This window comes from Zonotrichia albicollis, chromosome 10, assembly GCF_047830755.1.
Source record: "Zonotrichia albicollis isolate bZonAlb1 chromosome 10, bZonAlb1.hap1, whole genome shotgun sequence".
Taxonomy (NCBI): Eukaryota; Metazoa; Chordata; class Aves; order Passeriformes; family Passerellidae; genus Zonotrichia; species Zonotrichia albicollis.
Genome location: NC_133828.1, coordinates 30,743,137 through 30,758,294, shown reverse-complemented (window position 1 = coordinate 30,758,294; position 15,158 = coordinate 30,743,137). Strand labels below are relative to the sequence as shown.

At 49.7% G+C, this 15,158-nt stretch overlaps 1 protein-coding gene across 5 annotated transcripts in view; it reads left to right on the top strand.

Annotated features, from left to right (window-relative positions):
- Positions 1–15,158, top strand: part of SLC4A3 (solute carrier family 4 member 3) — a 33,880-nt gene that overhangs the window by 2,989 nt on the left and 15,733 nt on the right. For 3 of the 5 annotated variants that reach the window (XM_074548617.1, XM_074548615.1, XM_074548616.1), the window contains exons 2-7: positions 2,094–2,234; positions 3,460–3,616; positions 7,156–7,490; positions 7,926–8,068; positions 8,638–8,849; positions 14,726–14,877. In XM_074548617.1, coding sequence (XP_074404718.1) covers positions 2,181–2,234; positions 3,460–3,616; positions 7,156–7,490; positions 7,926–8,068; positions 8,638–8,849; positions 14,726–14,877 — 1,053 coding nt within the window. In that variant the 5' untranslated portion in view covers positions 2,094–2,180. Of the gene's footprint in view, positions 1–2,093; positions 2,235–3,459; positions 3,617–7,155; positions 7,491–7,925; positions 8,069–8,637; positions 8,850–9,272; positions 10,034–14,725; positions 14,878–15,158 lie in introns of those variants that run through there. The other 2 variants (XM_074548618.1, XM_026792318.2) reach the window with 2 other exon arrangements.

The following is a 15,158-nucleotide window of genomic DNA, read 5'->3' as shown; positions in this document are numbered from 1 at the left end:
TCACAGCCCTGCTGATAGTTTTAGTTTACTTCAAAGGCCCCACAAGGCATGTTAGTGGCACAGAGGTGAAGCTGAGCATTAGCATTTCTTTTGTTAAATTACCTTTACCATTTTGCTAAGTATTAGGGATTCTGCCTCTACAGGAGCTGCTGTCCAAAGCTCCATTATCTTTTTACTCCCTAAGTTATAGTCCTTGCAACATGTTTTTTTCAATCATTCTGTAGCTGTGACTGTTCTGTTCCTTAAAAATGTCTAATCCTTTCTTTAACTGTGGTGATGCCATGGCCCTGCAAAGTGAGGTTCCCCTGCCAGCTCTTCCCACTGGAATAAAATGTTCCCTGCCTTCAATTCCAAAAGTACTGCTGTTTGTTTTCATGGAATTATACCTTTTCTTGAATTAAATGCAAAAAAAAAAGGCTAAGAAAAAGGACCAGGTATAAACCTATTAACCTTTTCTCTATCATGTCTCCTACTAAAAGGATGGCTTGGATGCTGCATTTGCTGTTTAGATGTCTGTCTTGGCAGCCTATTTCTCTTGAGCTGTTGATGTCTTACTGAGGATGAAATTAGTGATGAGTCCAATGAAGTGTGTTTCAGGGGTTTCTTCTATTATGTTTTGCCTCATTCCTGATAATTAGAAAGGTAGAGCAAAGGACCATCGTTCATCAGTGGTCAGATTAGCTCCTCAAAATCTTGCCTTACAGATGGCCCTGGGATTTTTGATTTGAATAAGCTCTTCATGTAGGCAGAGTAACCAGACTGTAGACCTTCTGGAGATCTTCAAAGATAAAAGGAATGATGAAGTGACCTTACTGGTTTCCTCCTTAGACAATCTTTAGTGTTTTGGTCACCTGTCTTGAACAGTGTACCATGCTACGTACTTCAGATGAGATAGTAAGAAGCCCCTCAGCAGATAGCCAGGACATGGACTGCAGTACTTAATCCAAAGCTTTCATAGCTGGAGAATAGCTTGTTCTGAAAGATGGGTTTAATTTCTCTTAATTTTATTTGCCATAAATACCAGTTGTTACCAGAGAGATGGCCAAGCTATCCTCTGACATTGCAGTGTTTTGCTTCTTGATGACATCACTGAAAAAAACCATTTTGTCAATTTTGAATTCATTTGTATTCTACCCTTGTAGTTTTAACGAATGTCCCTTTTCTTGTGCTGTGAGCTGAGGACACTTTGCTTCTCCCTGTGCCCAAATCACTGTGTATATGCTTACATCTTCTCTGTTTCAGATGAGTTTTTTGGGATCTTCCCACTGCCAGCCTCTGTACCATCTCCAGTTCTTCCTGGAGTGCAGCCCATGCTGTTTAGGCTGTGCTGCTGCTGTAGATGGTTTGAGCAGAGGTGTTTCTGTGTTAGTCTGTATCCCTGTCCTTGTCAAGCATAGCACCTCTTTGCCTTCCTCACCTGCAGTTGTGTATTGAGCAGATTGTTCATTTGTGCTGTCCTCAGGGACTTTTGTGTCCTTTAGCCCTGCCAGTGCTGACAGAGCACAGATCTGCAGCCTTGGTCTCCTTGTAACATGTATTGTTTTGTGTGTGGTGTTTGAATGATGAACTGTTTGTCCTTGTCCTATCTCTGTGGTCTGCACAGCTCTCTCTGTGGTTCCTTCTGGCGTTTTTTGGGATCTGTCCAGTTAAAGCTAGGTGCCACAGGACCACTCTGCTGCCTGCTCCTGGCATGTACCCCCAGCACCTGATCTCTCCCACTTTTTCTTTCCCTGGTGGTCAGTCACGCCCCAGCTTTGCACTGGTGTGCTGCTGTAGAGGTGGCTGAGCAGGAAGCTTTCCTTTCCCTTGCACAGCCCATGCAGGAGCTATATGTAACTGGTGTCTCTGTTGGCCCCTCTGACCTTCAGAGAAGGACAGGATCCCATTTATCCTTGATCAGCTGGAGCTGGTGGCCAAAGCAGCATGGGCTGGGCCACTTGTCCCTGCTCACTGCTGGGGACAGGCCTGTCCTAGTGATGCCAGGGAGGTTCTCCAGGGGCTGCTGAGGTGACCTCTGGATCAGGAGCCAGGGGCTTGAGGGCAGTGGCCAGCAGTCTCCCACGACATTCCCTTGTCCTGCCCTCTCTCCACAGGTTATGCCACTCTCCAGGTTTGCTGGGTGCCTGCCGGTGAAAGAGAAGGGTTGATATTTTGCCCAGGCCCTTAGGTCCTGAACCAAAATGGCAGCTGGAGAGTCCCCTCCCGTAGGAGATGTCTTCATCAACTTGCAGCAGGTGAGCTGGGAATCCAGCAGCAGCATTAGCAGCAGCAGCAGTGGGGCTGTCTCTTCCCCGGGGGCCGTGTTCCTGCTGGCTGAGAGCAGGGCCGGTGTCCTGGGTGTCCTGGCAACGTGCTGCAGCAGGGCAGGAGACACAGCTGTGCTTACCGGGACAGGCTGCACCGAGCTGCCCATGAGCCTCGATCCTCAGCACACAGACAGCAAACTGCGGCCCAGGAAAGGCCAGAGATTGCTCTCTGAGGTCCCCGTGCCTCCACATGCCATTGGGTAGGCTACACAAGTGACAGAGGGGCTGAGCAGCTTGAAAACAGACTGTCCCTATTTAGGCTGGGCTTGGGACACCTCTGCTAATGTGAGAGGAGAAGCAGTCTCACCCACAGACACAAAGCTGCTCCTAGACCACAGCTAAGAACAGTGATGCGAGGAGAGGATCTCTCAGCTAAAGCTGCCTTGCTCCCTCTTTCTGCCTAGCAGATTTGTCACAGTTGGGCCTCCTCCTGTTTCCATGGAAACACAGGAGTCCACAACAGCTCCACGCTGGCATTTCAGCTATATTGATGGAAAATTTTACCAGCTGCAGCTGCTCAGGAGAATGGAAGAAAGAAAGAAAGAAAGGCCAGCGGGCACCTGGTGATGCTCATGTCAGGGCACTTCCACCAGCAGAAGGCAGAGAAGTTCCCATTGTCTGAAACTAGAGGAAAATGGGCAGAAAAGCCTGAAGAAGGCATCCAAGAGGAATGGGGAGTCTCTAGATTGTGGAGGGGAGGTGGGAAGGCACAGGATAGTCACTGACTCAAGGGCAACTTATCAGAGCAGGGATGCTGTCTCCCAAGGGGAAATACAGAGGAGGTCTAAGAATGAGAGAGATGGCAGACTGGGCAAAGGGAAGACCAGAGAGCAGCAGTTAAATGTGAGGAGACAGCAATTCCAGCCAAACAAAAGCTATGCATTTCCTGTAATGGGAAAACTGGCGCTGGCATATTCCCTTGATACCTGCCGCTGAAGAGAGGTGTGGAGGACCACTAAGGTATCCCTGCAGAGTGTGCCTTGGAGCTTGATGGTCCATTCTGGCACTTGGTTTTGAGCAGAGCTGTGCCTCTATGTGAGACATTGTGCCCCAGGCCTGTTGTGTGGAGCCTGGTGCTGTTGGAAGGGCAGGAGGATCCAGAGGGCTTTAGGGTTCTGCCGTGTTTGATTCTTACCTGGCGGTTTCTGTGCAGGGCAGAGATGACGCAGAGAAAGCCTCTCCTGGTGCCGAGGACGATGAGGACTTGGATAAGACTTTGTCAATCGAGAGATTTGGGGACCTGATAAGCAAGTCAGCATCAAGCAATCTGGAGAAGCAAAGTCGCAGCTACAGTGAGAGAGATTTTGAATGTATGTAGGTTTCAAAACGTTGTACCCCCTTCTACCCTCACCACCAGCCCTCTCTCAGTCCCACGTGCTCTGCAGCCTTGTGCCAGGACTGCAGATTGTAGTAGCCTGCTATTCACTTCCTTCCTCCAGAGCGTTCCCAAGGTGCTATGTACACACAGTTTAGCAGCAGTGCCCACGGCCTGTTTCCAGTCTGTTCCTGTTTTCTCTGTCTCCATAGGCATAGCTGCTGCACAGCCCACCCAGCAGCCGTAGCTCAGCCCAGGGTGTTCATTCACCTCCTAGACCAGTCTCTGAGACCTCTGCAACTACTTCTCCAAGTTGAATTTTCCAGTTTTGAAACAATTTTTCTTCCATGTGCCTGCAAAGAAACAACCAAACATGACCAGAAGCCAGGCTGTCCTCCCCAGTCTGAAAGCAGATGGCTCCAGTCAGACATGCCTGTGTATTTCTATTTAGAATCCAGAGAATCCACTGGGCTTATCTGATCAACGAAAGGAACTGCAAAATAAAAATGGAGTGTGAATTTAAAGTGCTGTAGTTATCTCACCTGAATTCATCTGAGCAGCATATCTATTCCTCTGTCTGCTCTTTCATGATGAAGGCAACTGGCCTGCCCAAAGTCACTTTGTGTGTTAGATGAGAATGTACTGACAAGAGTGACCATTAGCTGTTGCCTGGCATGGGTGGGTTATGTTACTTTGTAGTAACCGCAGTGAAGGGCAGGAAGAGGCCCCCATCCAGCAGCCTGTTTGTGTGGCAGACACGTAGCAGTGGTTGGGAGATTTTCCCAGTCTGTGGCTCTCCACAGTCACATATTGCTTCTTTTCCAGCTTGGCTTTGATGAGCTACAACCTTGGGAACATTATGTCCCCAGTACATCACCAGGCTGTTTTCTGCTTGGCCACTCATTTCCAATGGCTGTTATAAAAGCTTGCTGGTAAAAGTCTATTACTGTAGTGCACCTCAGCTGCTGTTTTTTGCCTGTGTCATTTCTCTACAGAGGCTCCATTTAAATAACACTTCCCATTTGGGCTCACAGTCACTCGTGCACATGGCTGCAAGGTGCTGATAGCTTTGCTGTGGGTTGAATTCCTGTCCTGTAGGACCTACCTGCTCAGGAGCTCTGCCTGTGTGCACAGGTGTGCAGGTTGGCTTGGAGGACATGGATGATCTGCTTGAGCATGCATGGCAGAAGCTTTTTGAAAATTTTAACTAGACATTTGTACTGTTTGGGGTTGGGTTTTTTCCCCTTATTAATAGGAGAATCATTTTTCTTTTGTCAGAATCAAGCTTGTTTTCCTCTGAACTCCTGATGTATTTCTGTTGTCTAGGGCTACATCAACCTTGGTTATCAAAAGTTTTATGCAGTTTGTATTCATAAAGCTGGAAGATCTGGTTAGGTTATTAGACTTTTAAAGATAACATACCAGCCCGTAGAGGTGAATGTTCTCTAGGCTTAGAAATGTTTCCTGCTCTAGTCAAAGCCAGGAATTCCTAATATGTAGGCTCTTCCTTCTGGGCTCCCTATCTAAATTACTTTTTCATATCTCTTGTATCAAGTTCACCAAGAGATGTAATCAAACATCTGGGACACTAGTTTGGCAGTAACTTTCCATACAGGCAGGCAGTGCAAGGAAGGGAGCAGGGAGGGAGGGCAGGGATGGATGCACAGGAGGACAAGGAGGAAGAAGAGGGAGGTATGAATCCTTTCGTGTTTGGGAGAGGTGTGTTTTTCCCACCTCCAGGCCACCTCTGTGGAGATGTGATCAGTTGACCCGAGGAAGGCTGAGTGCAGGGGTGAAGAGGAGAGCAGTGCTCCCCTCTTCTGTTCCGGATCACACACCATCACTGCCCTTCCCTGCAGCCCACGGCTTCAGTTTCCTTCTGATCCAAAACATAAATGTTTCTGTCTTGGACTGAAGTGAACAAGCCAGAAGGGAAAGATGGGCTGTGTCCTCATCAGCAGCTTTGTGCTGTTGAAGGAGCAATGTGTGTATAGTTGGGCTCTTCCTTACTTCTCATATTAGAAATTCGTGCCTGACCTACCTGTGGCATGCTATGCAAGTACAGCAGCTGGACAGGAGGGTTTATCTTCCACATCTTGTGAGTGAAATAGGGTACACCCAGCTAAGTCAAAGAAAAAAACACTTTTGAGAGAAAAGTGTTTCTAAAGAGCCCAAACTCTTTCCAATGTGCAGACGTCTGACCATTCTAAATCTCATCAAATCTTGCCACAAGCTGCTTCTTCTGAAACAGGGGGATGTGTGAAATATCCCTGCTGTTCCCAAGGGGGGAAACAAGGAAGAAAAGACTTGAGAAACCAAAGGAAAGGAAACATGACAGCAGAACAATGAACCTGCCTGGCTCTCCCAGGGAGAAGGTTACAGCCTACATTGAAAATGTCCTTTGAAGGTAGTTTTCACTATAAACAGATTTTGCTGCCATGTCACAGGAAAGCTGGGAAGGAACCAAACCTAAACCATCTGGAAACAATTGCTCAGGAAGAGCTGCCGAGCAACACCCCCTTGCCAAGTGGCTGGTGCCCCCTGATTTCAGCCTCTCTGGGTGCAGCCCCAGGACCTGTGCGTCCTGCAGACTGTCCATAGGAGGCTTTGTGCCTGCAGCTAGCCCTGGCAGCAATGGCTTCTCTTTCTCTCACAGTGGGGTACTGAACTTACCCTCTTCCCTGCCTGGTGTGTTGCCTTTGTTTTGGAAGGAAGGCTCAGAAATGTCCTTAATTTCTTCTCATTCTGTAATTCCCATGACACCCAGGTCAAACCTGTATGAATTTCTCTTTGTAGATTAGTTTAAAGAAAAGTCCTTCTGCCCTGTTTCTTTACCCTGGTTTTTAAAAGACAGCCTCCTAACTGAACCTGAATTTCAGAGGCTGGCACAACACATACTCTCAAAGTACCTGGGATTTGGACTTAAGTTAATTCTGCACTGTTGTTCCTGTGGCTGTGTAGGAGGAGTTTTTTGTCAAAGCCTGGGGGATAAATAAGCTACATCTATTCAACTCAAAGAAACATGCAGAAAAGAAATCATTACCATTTAGGATGGAAAAGACCTTTAAGATCACCAAGTTCAACTGTAAACCTAACACCACGTCCACCACTAAGCCATGGCCTAACCAATAACTAATGTCCCTAAAAAGTTTGTAAAGGGCCCAAATTATGCTTGTTTGAGGATGCAAGAAACATTTCCCCGTGTTTAGGAAGAGGATGTTGCCCGTGGCAGGTCACTGCAGCTCTGCACAGCCATGCAGATAGCTTTTGGCAACACAGGGAGAGTGCTGCCTTCCCCAGGGCAGTGGAGCTGTGTTGGGGTGGTTTGGGATTGCACAGGGGCTCTATCCCCACCTATCCCAGGCTGGACACAGCCTGCCACATCAGTGAAAGAGCTTTGCTATGTCCCTGTGGGCTGGTGGCTCTCCTTGCCCTTCCTGGCCCTTGATCTTCAGACCATGCTGTTTCCTGGAGGGGCGCCTGGCAGGTTCCTCCCAGCCTCTTCCTGCCCCTGACTCTCTTTTTCTCTCTCAGTCCACCGCCAAACCTCGCACCACATCCATCATCCCCTTTCCACTCACCTCCCTTCTGCCCTCAAGTTCCAAAAGAGGCCACCCCGTGCCAGCAGGAGGAAAAAAAGGAGGAGGAAAAAGAAGAAAACCTCAATACCTCCCTCGGAGGTGACCCCCACCATCCAGGAAGAGGACGAGGAGGGAGGAGAAGAGGAGGAAGAAGAGGAAGAAGAAGAAGAGGAAGAAGGAGAGTCTGAGGCAGAGGAGGTCCAGGAGAAAGAAATCTCTGTAGAATCTGAGGCCGAAGCTCGTGGGAAGGACACATCCCCTAAGCTGGAGTCCCCAAGCAAACCAAAGGCAAGGCCAGGATGTGCCTATCTGGATGGGGCTTGGAGTCTGGAGGGAGGTGGTAGGAGGGTGCCAGCAAGTTGCTGCTCAGGGGTAAGAAGTTGTAGCTGTGCAGTATTGTGGGAAGAGTGTTTTTGTCCTTGCCTAGTAGAGATGGTCTGGTAGAGATGGCCGCCAAAGGACAGTGACAGGTAAGTCATTGCTTGGTATGGATGCAGGGGTGAGTGTGCATGAGCATTTTGGGGCTGTAAGACCCATGAGGGAAGATCACTGTGTCTTGTTCTTAAGTTTTATAGTACAGTGGAGGGCTCAATATGAGCAGTCCCAGGCTATGGGGCATGTGGGGAGAGCCACTGTGGCCCATTTTGGGGAGGATATGTGTGCCTAGGATTGGGGTGAAGGCTGCCTGCCCAGCTCCTGCTGTCGGGGCTGTTGTCTCTGCAGTTCACCGTTGGCAGCGATGAGGAGGAGCCCAGCAGCACTGCGGCCCCCGTGCAGTTCCACGTGGAGGAGGAGTGTGGCATCCTGTCCCCCATGCCTCGCTTTGCTGACCTGCTGCAGGACAAGGGTCCTGCCTCTCTCCACAGGTAGGTGAGCGGTGCCAAGCTGCCTGCTGCTCTCCCTGGCTCAAGGTCACTGCTCAGAGTCTGTCCCCAGGGGCAGTGGCTGTGCTTAGCCCAAACTTGCCTGCTGAGTCAGAATGGACATGGATGCACCCCAGAGGGAGAGCATCTGTGAGCAAGGGGGCTGCTCTCTGGAGGGATGATGATTCCATGGGACTCCTGCAACCTCCCTGGGTCCCTGGGATCCCCATAGTGCAGGGTTAGAGGCACTGGGCTGCACACCTGGAGTACCCTTCCTCCCAGCTAACTTGTGCTGTCATGCTGAGCTGCAAGCTGGGAAGCCCCAGGAGGGGACCGTGAGGCTGTGACTCAGGAGTAGGTCCCTGACACTGGGCACAAGCTGATCCCACTCTGTGGTAGGGAAGAGGAGGAGCAGAAGGAGCAACCTTCAGGTTTTGCAGGAGATGATTCCTGGCCCTGCTCCTTCTCAGGGGCTTGCTGCTCAGGGCTGGGCCATGGGACCTCAACCCCTGAGGCCACTGGCCATTGTCATTCACCCTGCTTACTACTGTCAGTCTCTTTGGTTCCTACAGCCCCCCCGGGCCTCGAGAGCGTCTGTCCCGTGGGTGGGAGAAGCGCAAGGCCTGGGGCCAGGTGGCGAGCGGCCCCAGGGGTACCTATGACTTGAAGGAGAGGATGTGCATCGGCAGCATGACCACCCTGGAGAGCGCAGCCTACCAGCGCGTCCCCACTGACGAGGCCGAGGCCCAGATGCTGGCGTCTGCTGACTTGGATGGCATGAAAAGTGAGGCTTTACAACACTACTTGTCTTACCAGTGCCTGTGTCCCTTTGTCCCGTGCTTCTCTTGGTGTCCCTTTGCTCCATGCTTCTCTGGCTCTCCCCTAGCAGCCTCAGGCATGGTCTTCAGCCTGCCACAGGACCTGGTCCTCACCTTCCTGCTCCCCACATCCTTCTTTTCCATCAGTGTCTCATCTCTGTTAGCTTTGCATTGTCCACAGTGCTGATCCTTATGTTTTCAGCATCTCTACTCCCACCTACTTCATGGATGCCCGCTCCACCACCCACCCCCCTGTCCTCTCCAGTTCAGGGTTCCCAGCATTTCCCTGAGACCCAGCTCTCTCCTCTCCTGACACACTTTCCCAGCAATCAGCCCTCTGTGTGACACGCTGCCAGCTCTGCTATTGCAAAAACCTGAGGTGAGGAGCCTCCCCTCTCCTCTGCTCTCCTGGCAGAGGCAGCTGCCTCCTCTGGAGCGCCTCAGAGGGGGACTGCCCCTGTGCGTGGCACGAGGACAGAGACAGAGACGTCATGGAAATGCACGCTCCGGGCCTGAGGACATGGAGAATTCAATAGGTTGCTCTGCAGGCTGGAGAGGGAGGGAGACACCAGAGGGGAGTGAGGGAGAAAAGCGGTGCTGCACATGCAGCCTGGCTGTGCCCGGGCCACGGGTGCTGCATCCCTGGGCATCTTGCGCAAGACCCCACGGAAAAGCGAGGACCCTGCTCTGGAGGAGCTGGTGGGCAGCCCCCCACAGAAGCATCCCTGGGTGGAGCCAGGCTTCCTGGAACCTCATCAGTCCCTGGGGCTGCTGCAGCTGGCATCTTCATGGCCTGTGAGCAGGAGAGCGAGGCACCAGGGCTGGCCCCAGGGCTGTGCTGAATCCCCCAGGGGGGCAGCTTGCTTCCCACACGTCAGCCTGCCTGTCCTGGCTCCTCATCTGAAGGCGTGTCGTTCATGACACCTGACCCCTGACCTTCACAAGGACAGCAACATGACAGCCCTTCAAGAGAGAGAGGAGCCAGCAAAGGAATCAGAAGGGGGCAGCAGCCCGGAGGTAGTGATAAGCACCTGTATTCGCAACTCACTCGGCTATGAAGACTTTGATGAATTTGCCTTCAATTTTGAAGACTATGATTTATGGGAGGCCATCAGAAACCATCTGGGCTACCCAGGCGGGGAGCCCACCTGTAAGTACCAGAGCAGTGACCCCATGATTGCAGCTGTAGATCAGAGCCCCCTGCTACAGTGCATAACCCCCTCCTGTGTTTGTTGTCCGTACCCTCTCCATGTCAGGTTGGTCTTCTGGTTTAGAGGAAGTACAGTCTGCCCCACTGTGTGTCTGGGGACACCAGAGGAGCTGCCTGACACCCGTGTGTCTGTGTGAGGTCTTAGTACCAATCTGTGTTGTAGTGCTGAGGTGCTTTCCCCTGTGTGTCTTGCTCGAGCAGCTCCAGAGGCAGCTGCATCTTGCTGTTTGTGCTTGTCAGGATGTGGCCCATGCTGTGGGCAGAGAAAAAGCAGCTGCTCTGAGGTGTGTAAAGACAAAGAGATTTCCCCTTCCATTTGTAGCACAAGGTGACAGTGTGCTGCTGCTCTTTTTCCTGGAATTTGAGTTGAGGTGCGGATCTGACAGCAGAGGTGGTATCAGGTTCTAGCTCTGCACTGTAGCCTAATTGCCCAAAGGAAAAAAAATAACCTAGTCTTTGTATCTGCATGCTTGAACATGGCTGTGAAACTAGCTGATGGCAGGCTGGCTGGTGTGCCTGGAGAAAAGAGGAAGAAAGGAAGCAAGAGTGGGAAAAGCAGGGAAGGAGAGAATAGGAATCTTGAGAGTCAAGAATGTCTTCCTGTTGTCTGCATCTGTTTCTGTACCTTCACATCCCCTGCAGAGCAGTCTCTGAGCTGTTTCAGAGACCATGCAGAAACCAGAGCCTCGCTCCCATCTCTCACAGGGCTCCTTCCTTGGTACCTGTTGCTAAAAGGAGCCCACCTTGGGAGTGGTACTATTCATAGCCATGGCTCATGGGCGTCCTCATCTGGATCATGTGTTAATTTTTCAAGGGATTTTAGGAGTGCACATGGGAGGGTGGTGTCCCAGAACTAGCCCACTAAACAGTTATACACAGAAGAGTGGGAAAGCAGAGTCATTGTAACTGGAGCTCAGGATGCCTCGGTTCAACTTCTGCCTCTGCCACAGACTGTTTGATCTCAGGCAAAAAACTTAATTTGCCCTGCCTCTCAGTCCCAAAATTGTGTTCTCTTTGTCATCTGTTCCATCTTTACATGCCTTCAGGAAAAAATGTCTGCCTATGTGCTTCTGCAGGGACCAGCTAGTGGGGATTAGCTTCTGGCTGTTACATTAACAACTCTGCTACTTGTTACTGTAAATTGATAGGGCATATAATAGTAGCAAAGTTCAAAATAGAAACCTGGAGCAAATTGCTCCCATCAGCTGTCCCAAGCTGAATGAGCTGTAAATTAAAAGTGTGAAGAAATTGTTCCAGGTTCACCTTGGAAAACATGGATATTCTTGGGAAGGTAAAAGGGGCAGATCACCCTGCAAGGTGTGATAATGCATCACTTACAAAGTGGGGAAGATGGGCTTTCTAGTAGTTAACACATTCATTGATTGCTACAGCTAATACTGTAGGTGCTCTGTACAGTAAACTCTTAATTGTATAATGAATCCACATTGTGGATCAATCCTGCAGAGAGGTATGGCAGAGTCAGACATGGCTGAGACACCAGAGTCTGTTTTGTGCAGAGCCAGCTCACTTTCAGCCAGTGCCATCTGCCCACCTATTTACTCCATGGCAATGTCTCTTCCAGAACCAGCTCAGATCCAGAAGGAATATATTTTGAACAGAATGGATTCCTTGGTCTCCTTACATTCTTTTGTGTTTAGAGTGTGGAGAGTGCTGGACCTGGCACCTGGTTGTCAGCAGGGATGAGCTATCCCTATCACACTGAACTCAGCATCAGCCAGGAGAGACTTGGGCTCTGTGCAGGACAGGGCAGTAGCTTTTTCCAGAAGCCAGCATGAGGCTGTGTCTTACAGTATGTTGATTAGCATTTCATTTAGTCTAGTTTCAAATATTTCAAGAATCTGAGTTTTAAGTATCTTTTTATATATTTCAAGAGTCTGAGTTTAAAGTCCTTTTTCTTGCTATAACTTAAGCATTAGGGTGAATGGGCAGTGTGCATTATCCTTGTGATGCCAGGATAGCAGGTTGCTGTCTAGTACTGATACAAATACTTGGATGCCTCTTTTCTGGTCTTTCTTCTTGTGGATTGAGGGGAATGAAAGGAGGGGAGCAGGAGCTATTGAAGGTGTAAATTGAAGGCAATTGCCTGCTAGCGAAGGCATTCTTGGGGAAGACTGTAACCAGTACAGTCATATTTGTCATATTCAGATTTAAGCTGGTGGAAAAGCAACTTGTTCATCTGAAAAAATCTGACTGTGGAAGCTAACGTGGCGAGATCATCTTCTGGAAGAGACTGTAGGAGATGCTGTGTGGGAGGGTGACATATCAGTTCATTGTAGTGGAGCTACCATAGGAATTGCTCTCTGTCCTCTGACATCACTGTCTTCACACTCAGATCCTGGGGAGCACTGGAGAGGAGCCACAGCAAGAGCAGCACTCCTTGGGGAGTTTGGCTTCAAGCAAAAATGACAGATGTATGCCCTGAGCATATCACCCTTTGGTCTCAGTCTAAGATCCTGTCCTGAATAAGGACTTTTAGGTGCTCTTTTGAGCTTGACTTTCATTGGGGAAGTCACCAGAAATGGTCTCTGTAGAGCAGCCTGGAGCACTTCAGCTGGGTTCTGCTTGGGACTCCCTAAGCCAGGGGTTCTCCTAAATTAAGACCAGGTGCCCACCCTGCTCCTATGAGTTGTATCCCCCAGCTGGCATCTCAATAACCACAAACACTACCAAGGAAGAGCAGCAAAGTACTTCTCTCCTTAGTCTGCTGTAGGTAGGGCTCTGGAGATATGCATTCACTGATGCTCTCTGACCCTGCAGCACTCTGATTCCTGTCCTTGTCACTGAGTGTGGGAGTCACTGGAAGTGCTGTCAGGAAATGTGGCTCCTTGCTTTTTATCTGTCCTCCAGCCATTGTCTGGCTAAGACTGTGGATGCTTTCTAGGGCTGTTGTTGAAGAACACTGTGTAATAAGTTGTCATTGCTGAGAGGAAAACTTTCTGTCCTTTGTCTTGCTGAGTAGAGTGTACCTTGGGCTTGGTTTTCCAGGGACACAGAGAGAAGAAGTCCCAGGGTGCATAGGAGAATCAGAAGCTGCAGGGATTGGAGCAAAGGTGCCAGATACCAAGATCATCAGCATGCTGGACTGCTTGCTTCATGCATGAGCTCATACTGAGTGTGCTGAAGTGGCTGCTGTGCGTGCAGGAATGGAGAAATCCATGTGAAACTCCATGGAAGCCCCACACGTGCCCGGCTCCCAGAAGCGTTTGTGGTGGTTATTGGGCCGGTATTGGCTCCTATCGACATTGCAGGGCAGTAAGTGGAGCAGGGAGGAGTCCCACCATCAGCAGGACGTGCATCAGCAGGGCAGCCAATGGGGGAAAATGCCCTCAGGCTCAGTATTGATTCCTTTTATATTTAATTTAGCGACCCAGATTTCCAAGGTGCAAGGCCATGGTATGCCTGGCCTGATGCTGGGTGTGTCTTTCCATGCCAGAGATGTACAGATATTTTTCTGCAACATCAAAGAGGCCACTCAGACTTAAAACCCTGTGCTTTTTATTGTCTCTCATACCCTGAAAGCTGCTGGTCTTGAAGCTAGGTGCAGAAAGATGTATGCAAGCAGAACATTCACCCCAGCCAATGGAGAGCTGTCCTTGCTCTGCCAGAGAGAAGACCTTGGCATTGTCTTACAAGCACAGCCAGCAAACCTCAATGGACCAAAGCTGAGCAGAAGCCCTGACTCCATAATCTAGTTGGGTGAGCCTGCCCATCCTGTAATGAGGCTCTGAGGGTTTCCACATTCCTGTGGGTTGTCTGTGCTGAGAAAGATACACTTGCTGTCCCTGGGTAGTGTCCAGGGAAATCCTCCCTGGCAAGCTGTTGCCTGGTGCTGTTTCTCTGGCATTGCAAAAAGGCTGGCATGGTTGTGGCTGCATTTTGGTGGGCACTGGCTAGCCAGCAGCACAGTGATGGGTCTGTGAAGCAGCCTTAACAGCCTTTGGGAGGCTTTGCCTCAGCCAGCCAGTTTTTAACTCAGACCTTTTTGAGGGCATTACAGCAGCACTGCAGATCATTTAGAAGCAGCGATAGCTCAACTTCACTGCCAGCCTCGGAGCCAGCCCCAGGCTGCAGTGTTATCCTACAGTCTCGTCACACAATTAAATAAAACAGACATTGATATTTCCTTATGTCTCCCAGACCAGCAGCTAAATAGCCTTCCCTTTCACTGCCCTTCATGCTTGCTGAGCACCAGGCCTTCCCTGGTGCAAGGGGTGAGGCTCAGCCAGGTGCCTGCCTTTGCTGTGTGGGTGCAGAACTGTGTAGGCAAGGCTGCAGGTTGCTTTTTTTTGGGAGATTATGGGGAGGATTCCCACACCACTTGTTTGACTGCTACGAATAAAAGCATTTGTGATGAAGCCCCAAGAGTAAGCACAGCCTATGAGGAAGCCTTCTCTGTGAAGAGGTTAGCTCACATCTCTGGAAGAGATGAAAGTAGGCAAATGAGGCAGAAAGGATTTTCAGAATTCTGGCGGAGGATGGTGAGTTCTCCAGCTGCCAGGGTTTTGATAGCCTAAGTTTATGAGAGAAGGACGTGCTTGGATGTGTTTCCCTGCCAGACAGTGTATATCCACTAGACAAATTGGTGGCTTTTTTCCTTTCCTATGTCTTCAGGCCACCGCTTTGAAGATAACCCAGGTGTGAGGAGGCATCTGATGAAAAAACCATCTCGGAGTCAGGTCACCAGGACAAGCAAAAAATTAGCATCAACTCCATCTGTCAAGAAAAAGAAGAAGAAGAAGAAGTTGGATAGAAAGCCCCACGAGGTATCCATGTGCTGTCCTCCCACACTTGTTCAGAAGCCATAAATCAGCACTAGAAACATAAAATTTATAAAGCGATGTGTTTCAATATAATTAATTATTTACATGACCTTGAGGGTGACATTTCATGCTGTTATTCATTACCATGAGAGCTGAAAATACACTTTTTTCAATATAAGGGGAGATTTCCCTGAAACCACAAAGCTCTGACTTTAGGAAAGACATTTAAAAGTCACAGAAATTGTGATGTTATTGTGGCAATTGGCAGCACAGTAACATCACTA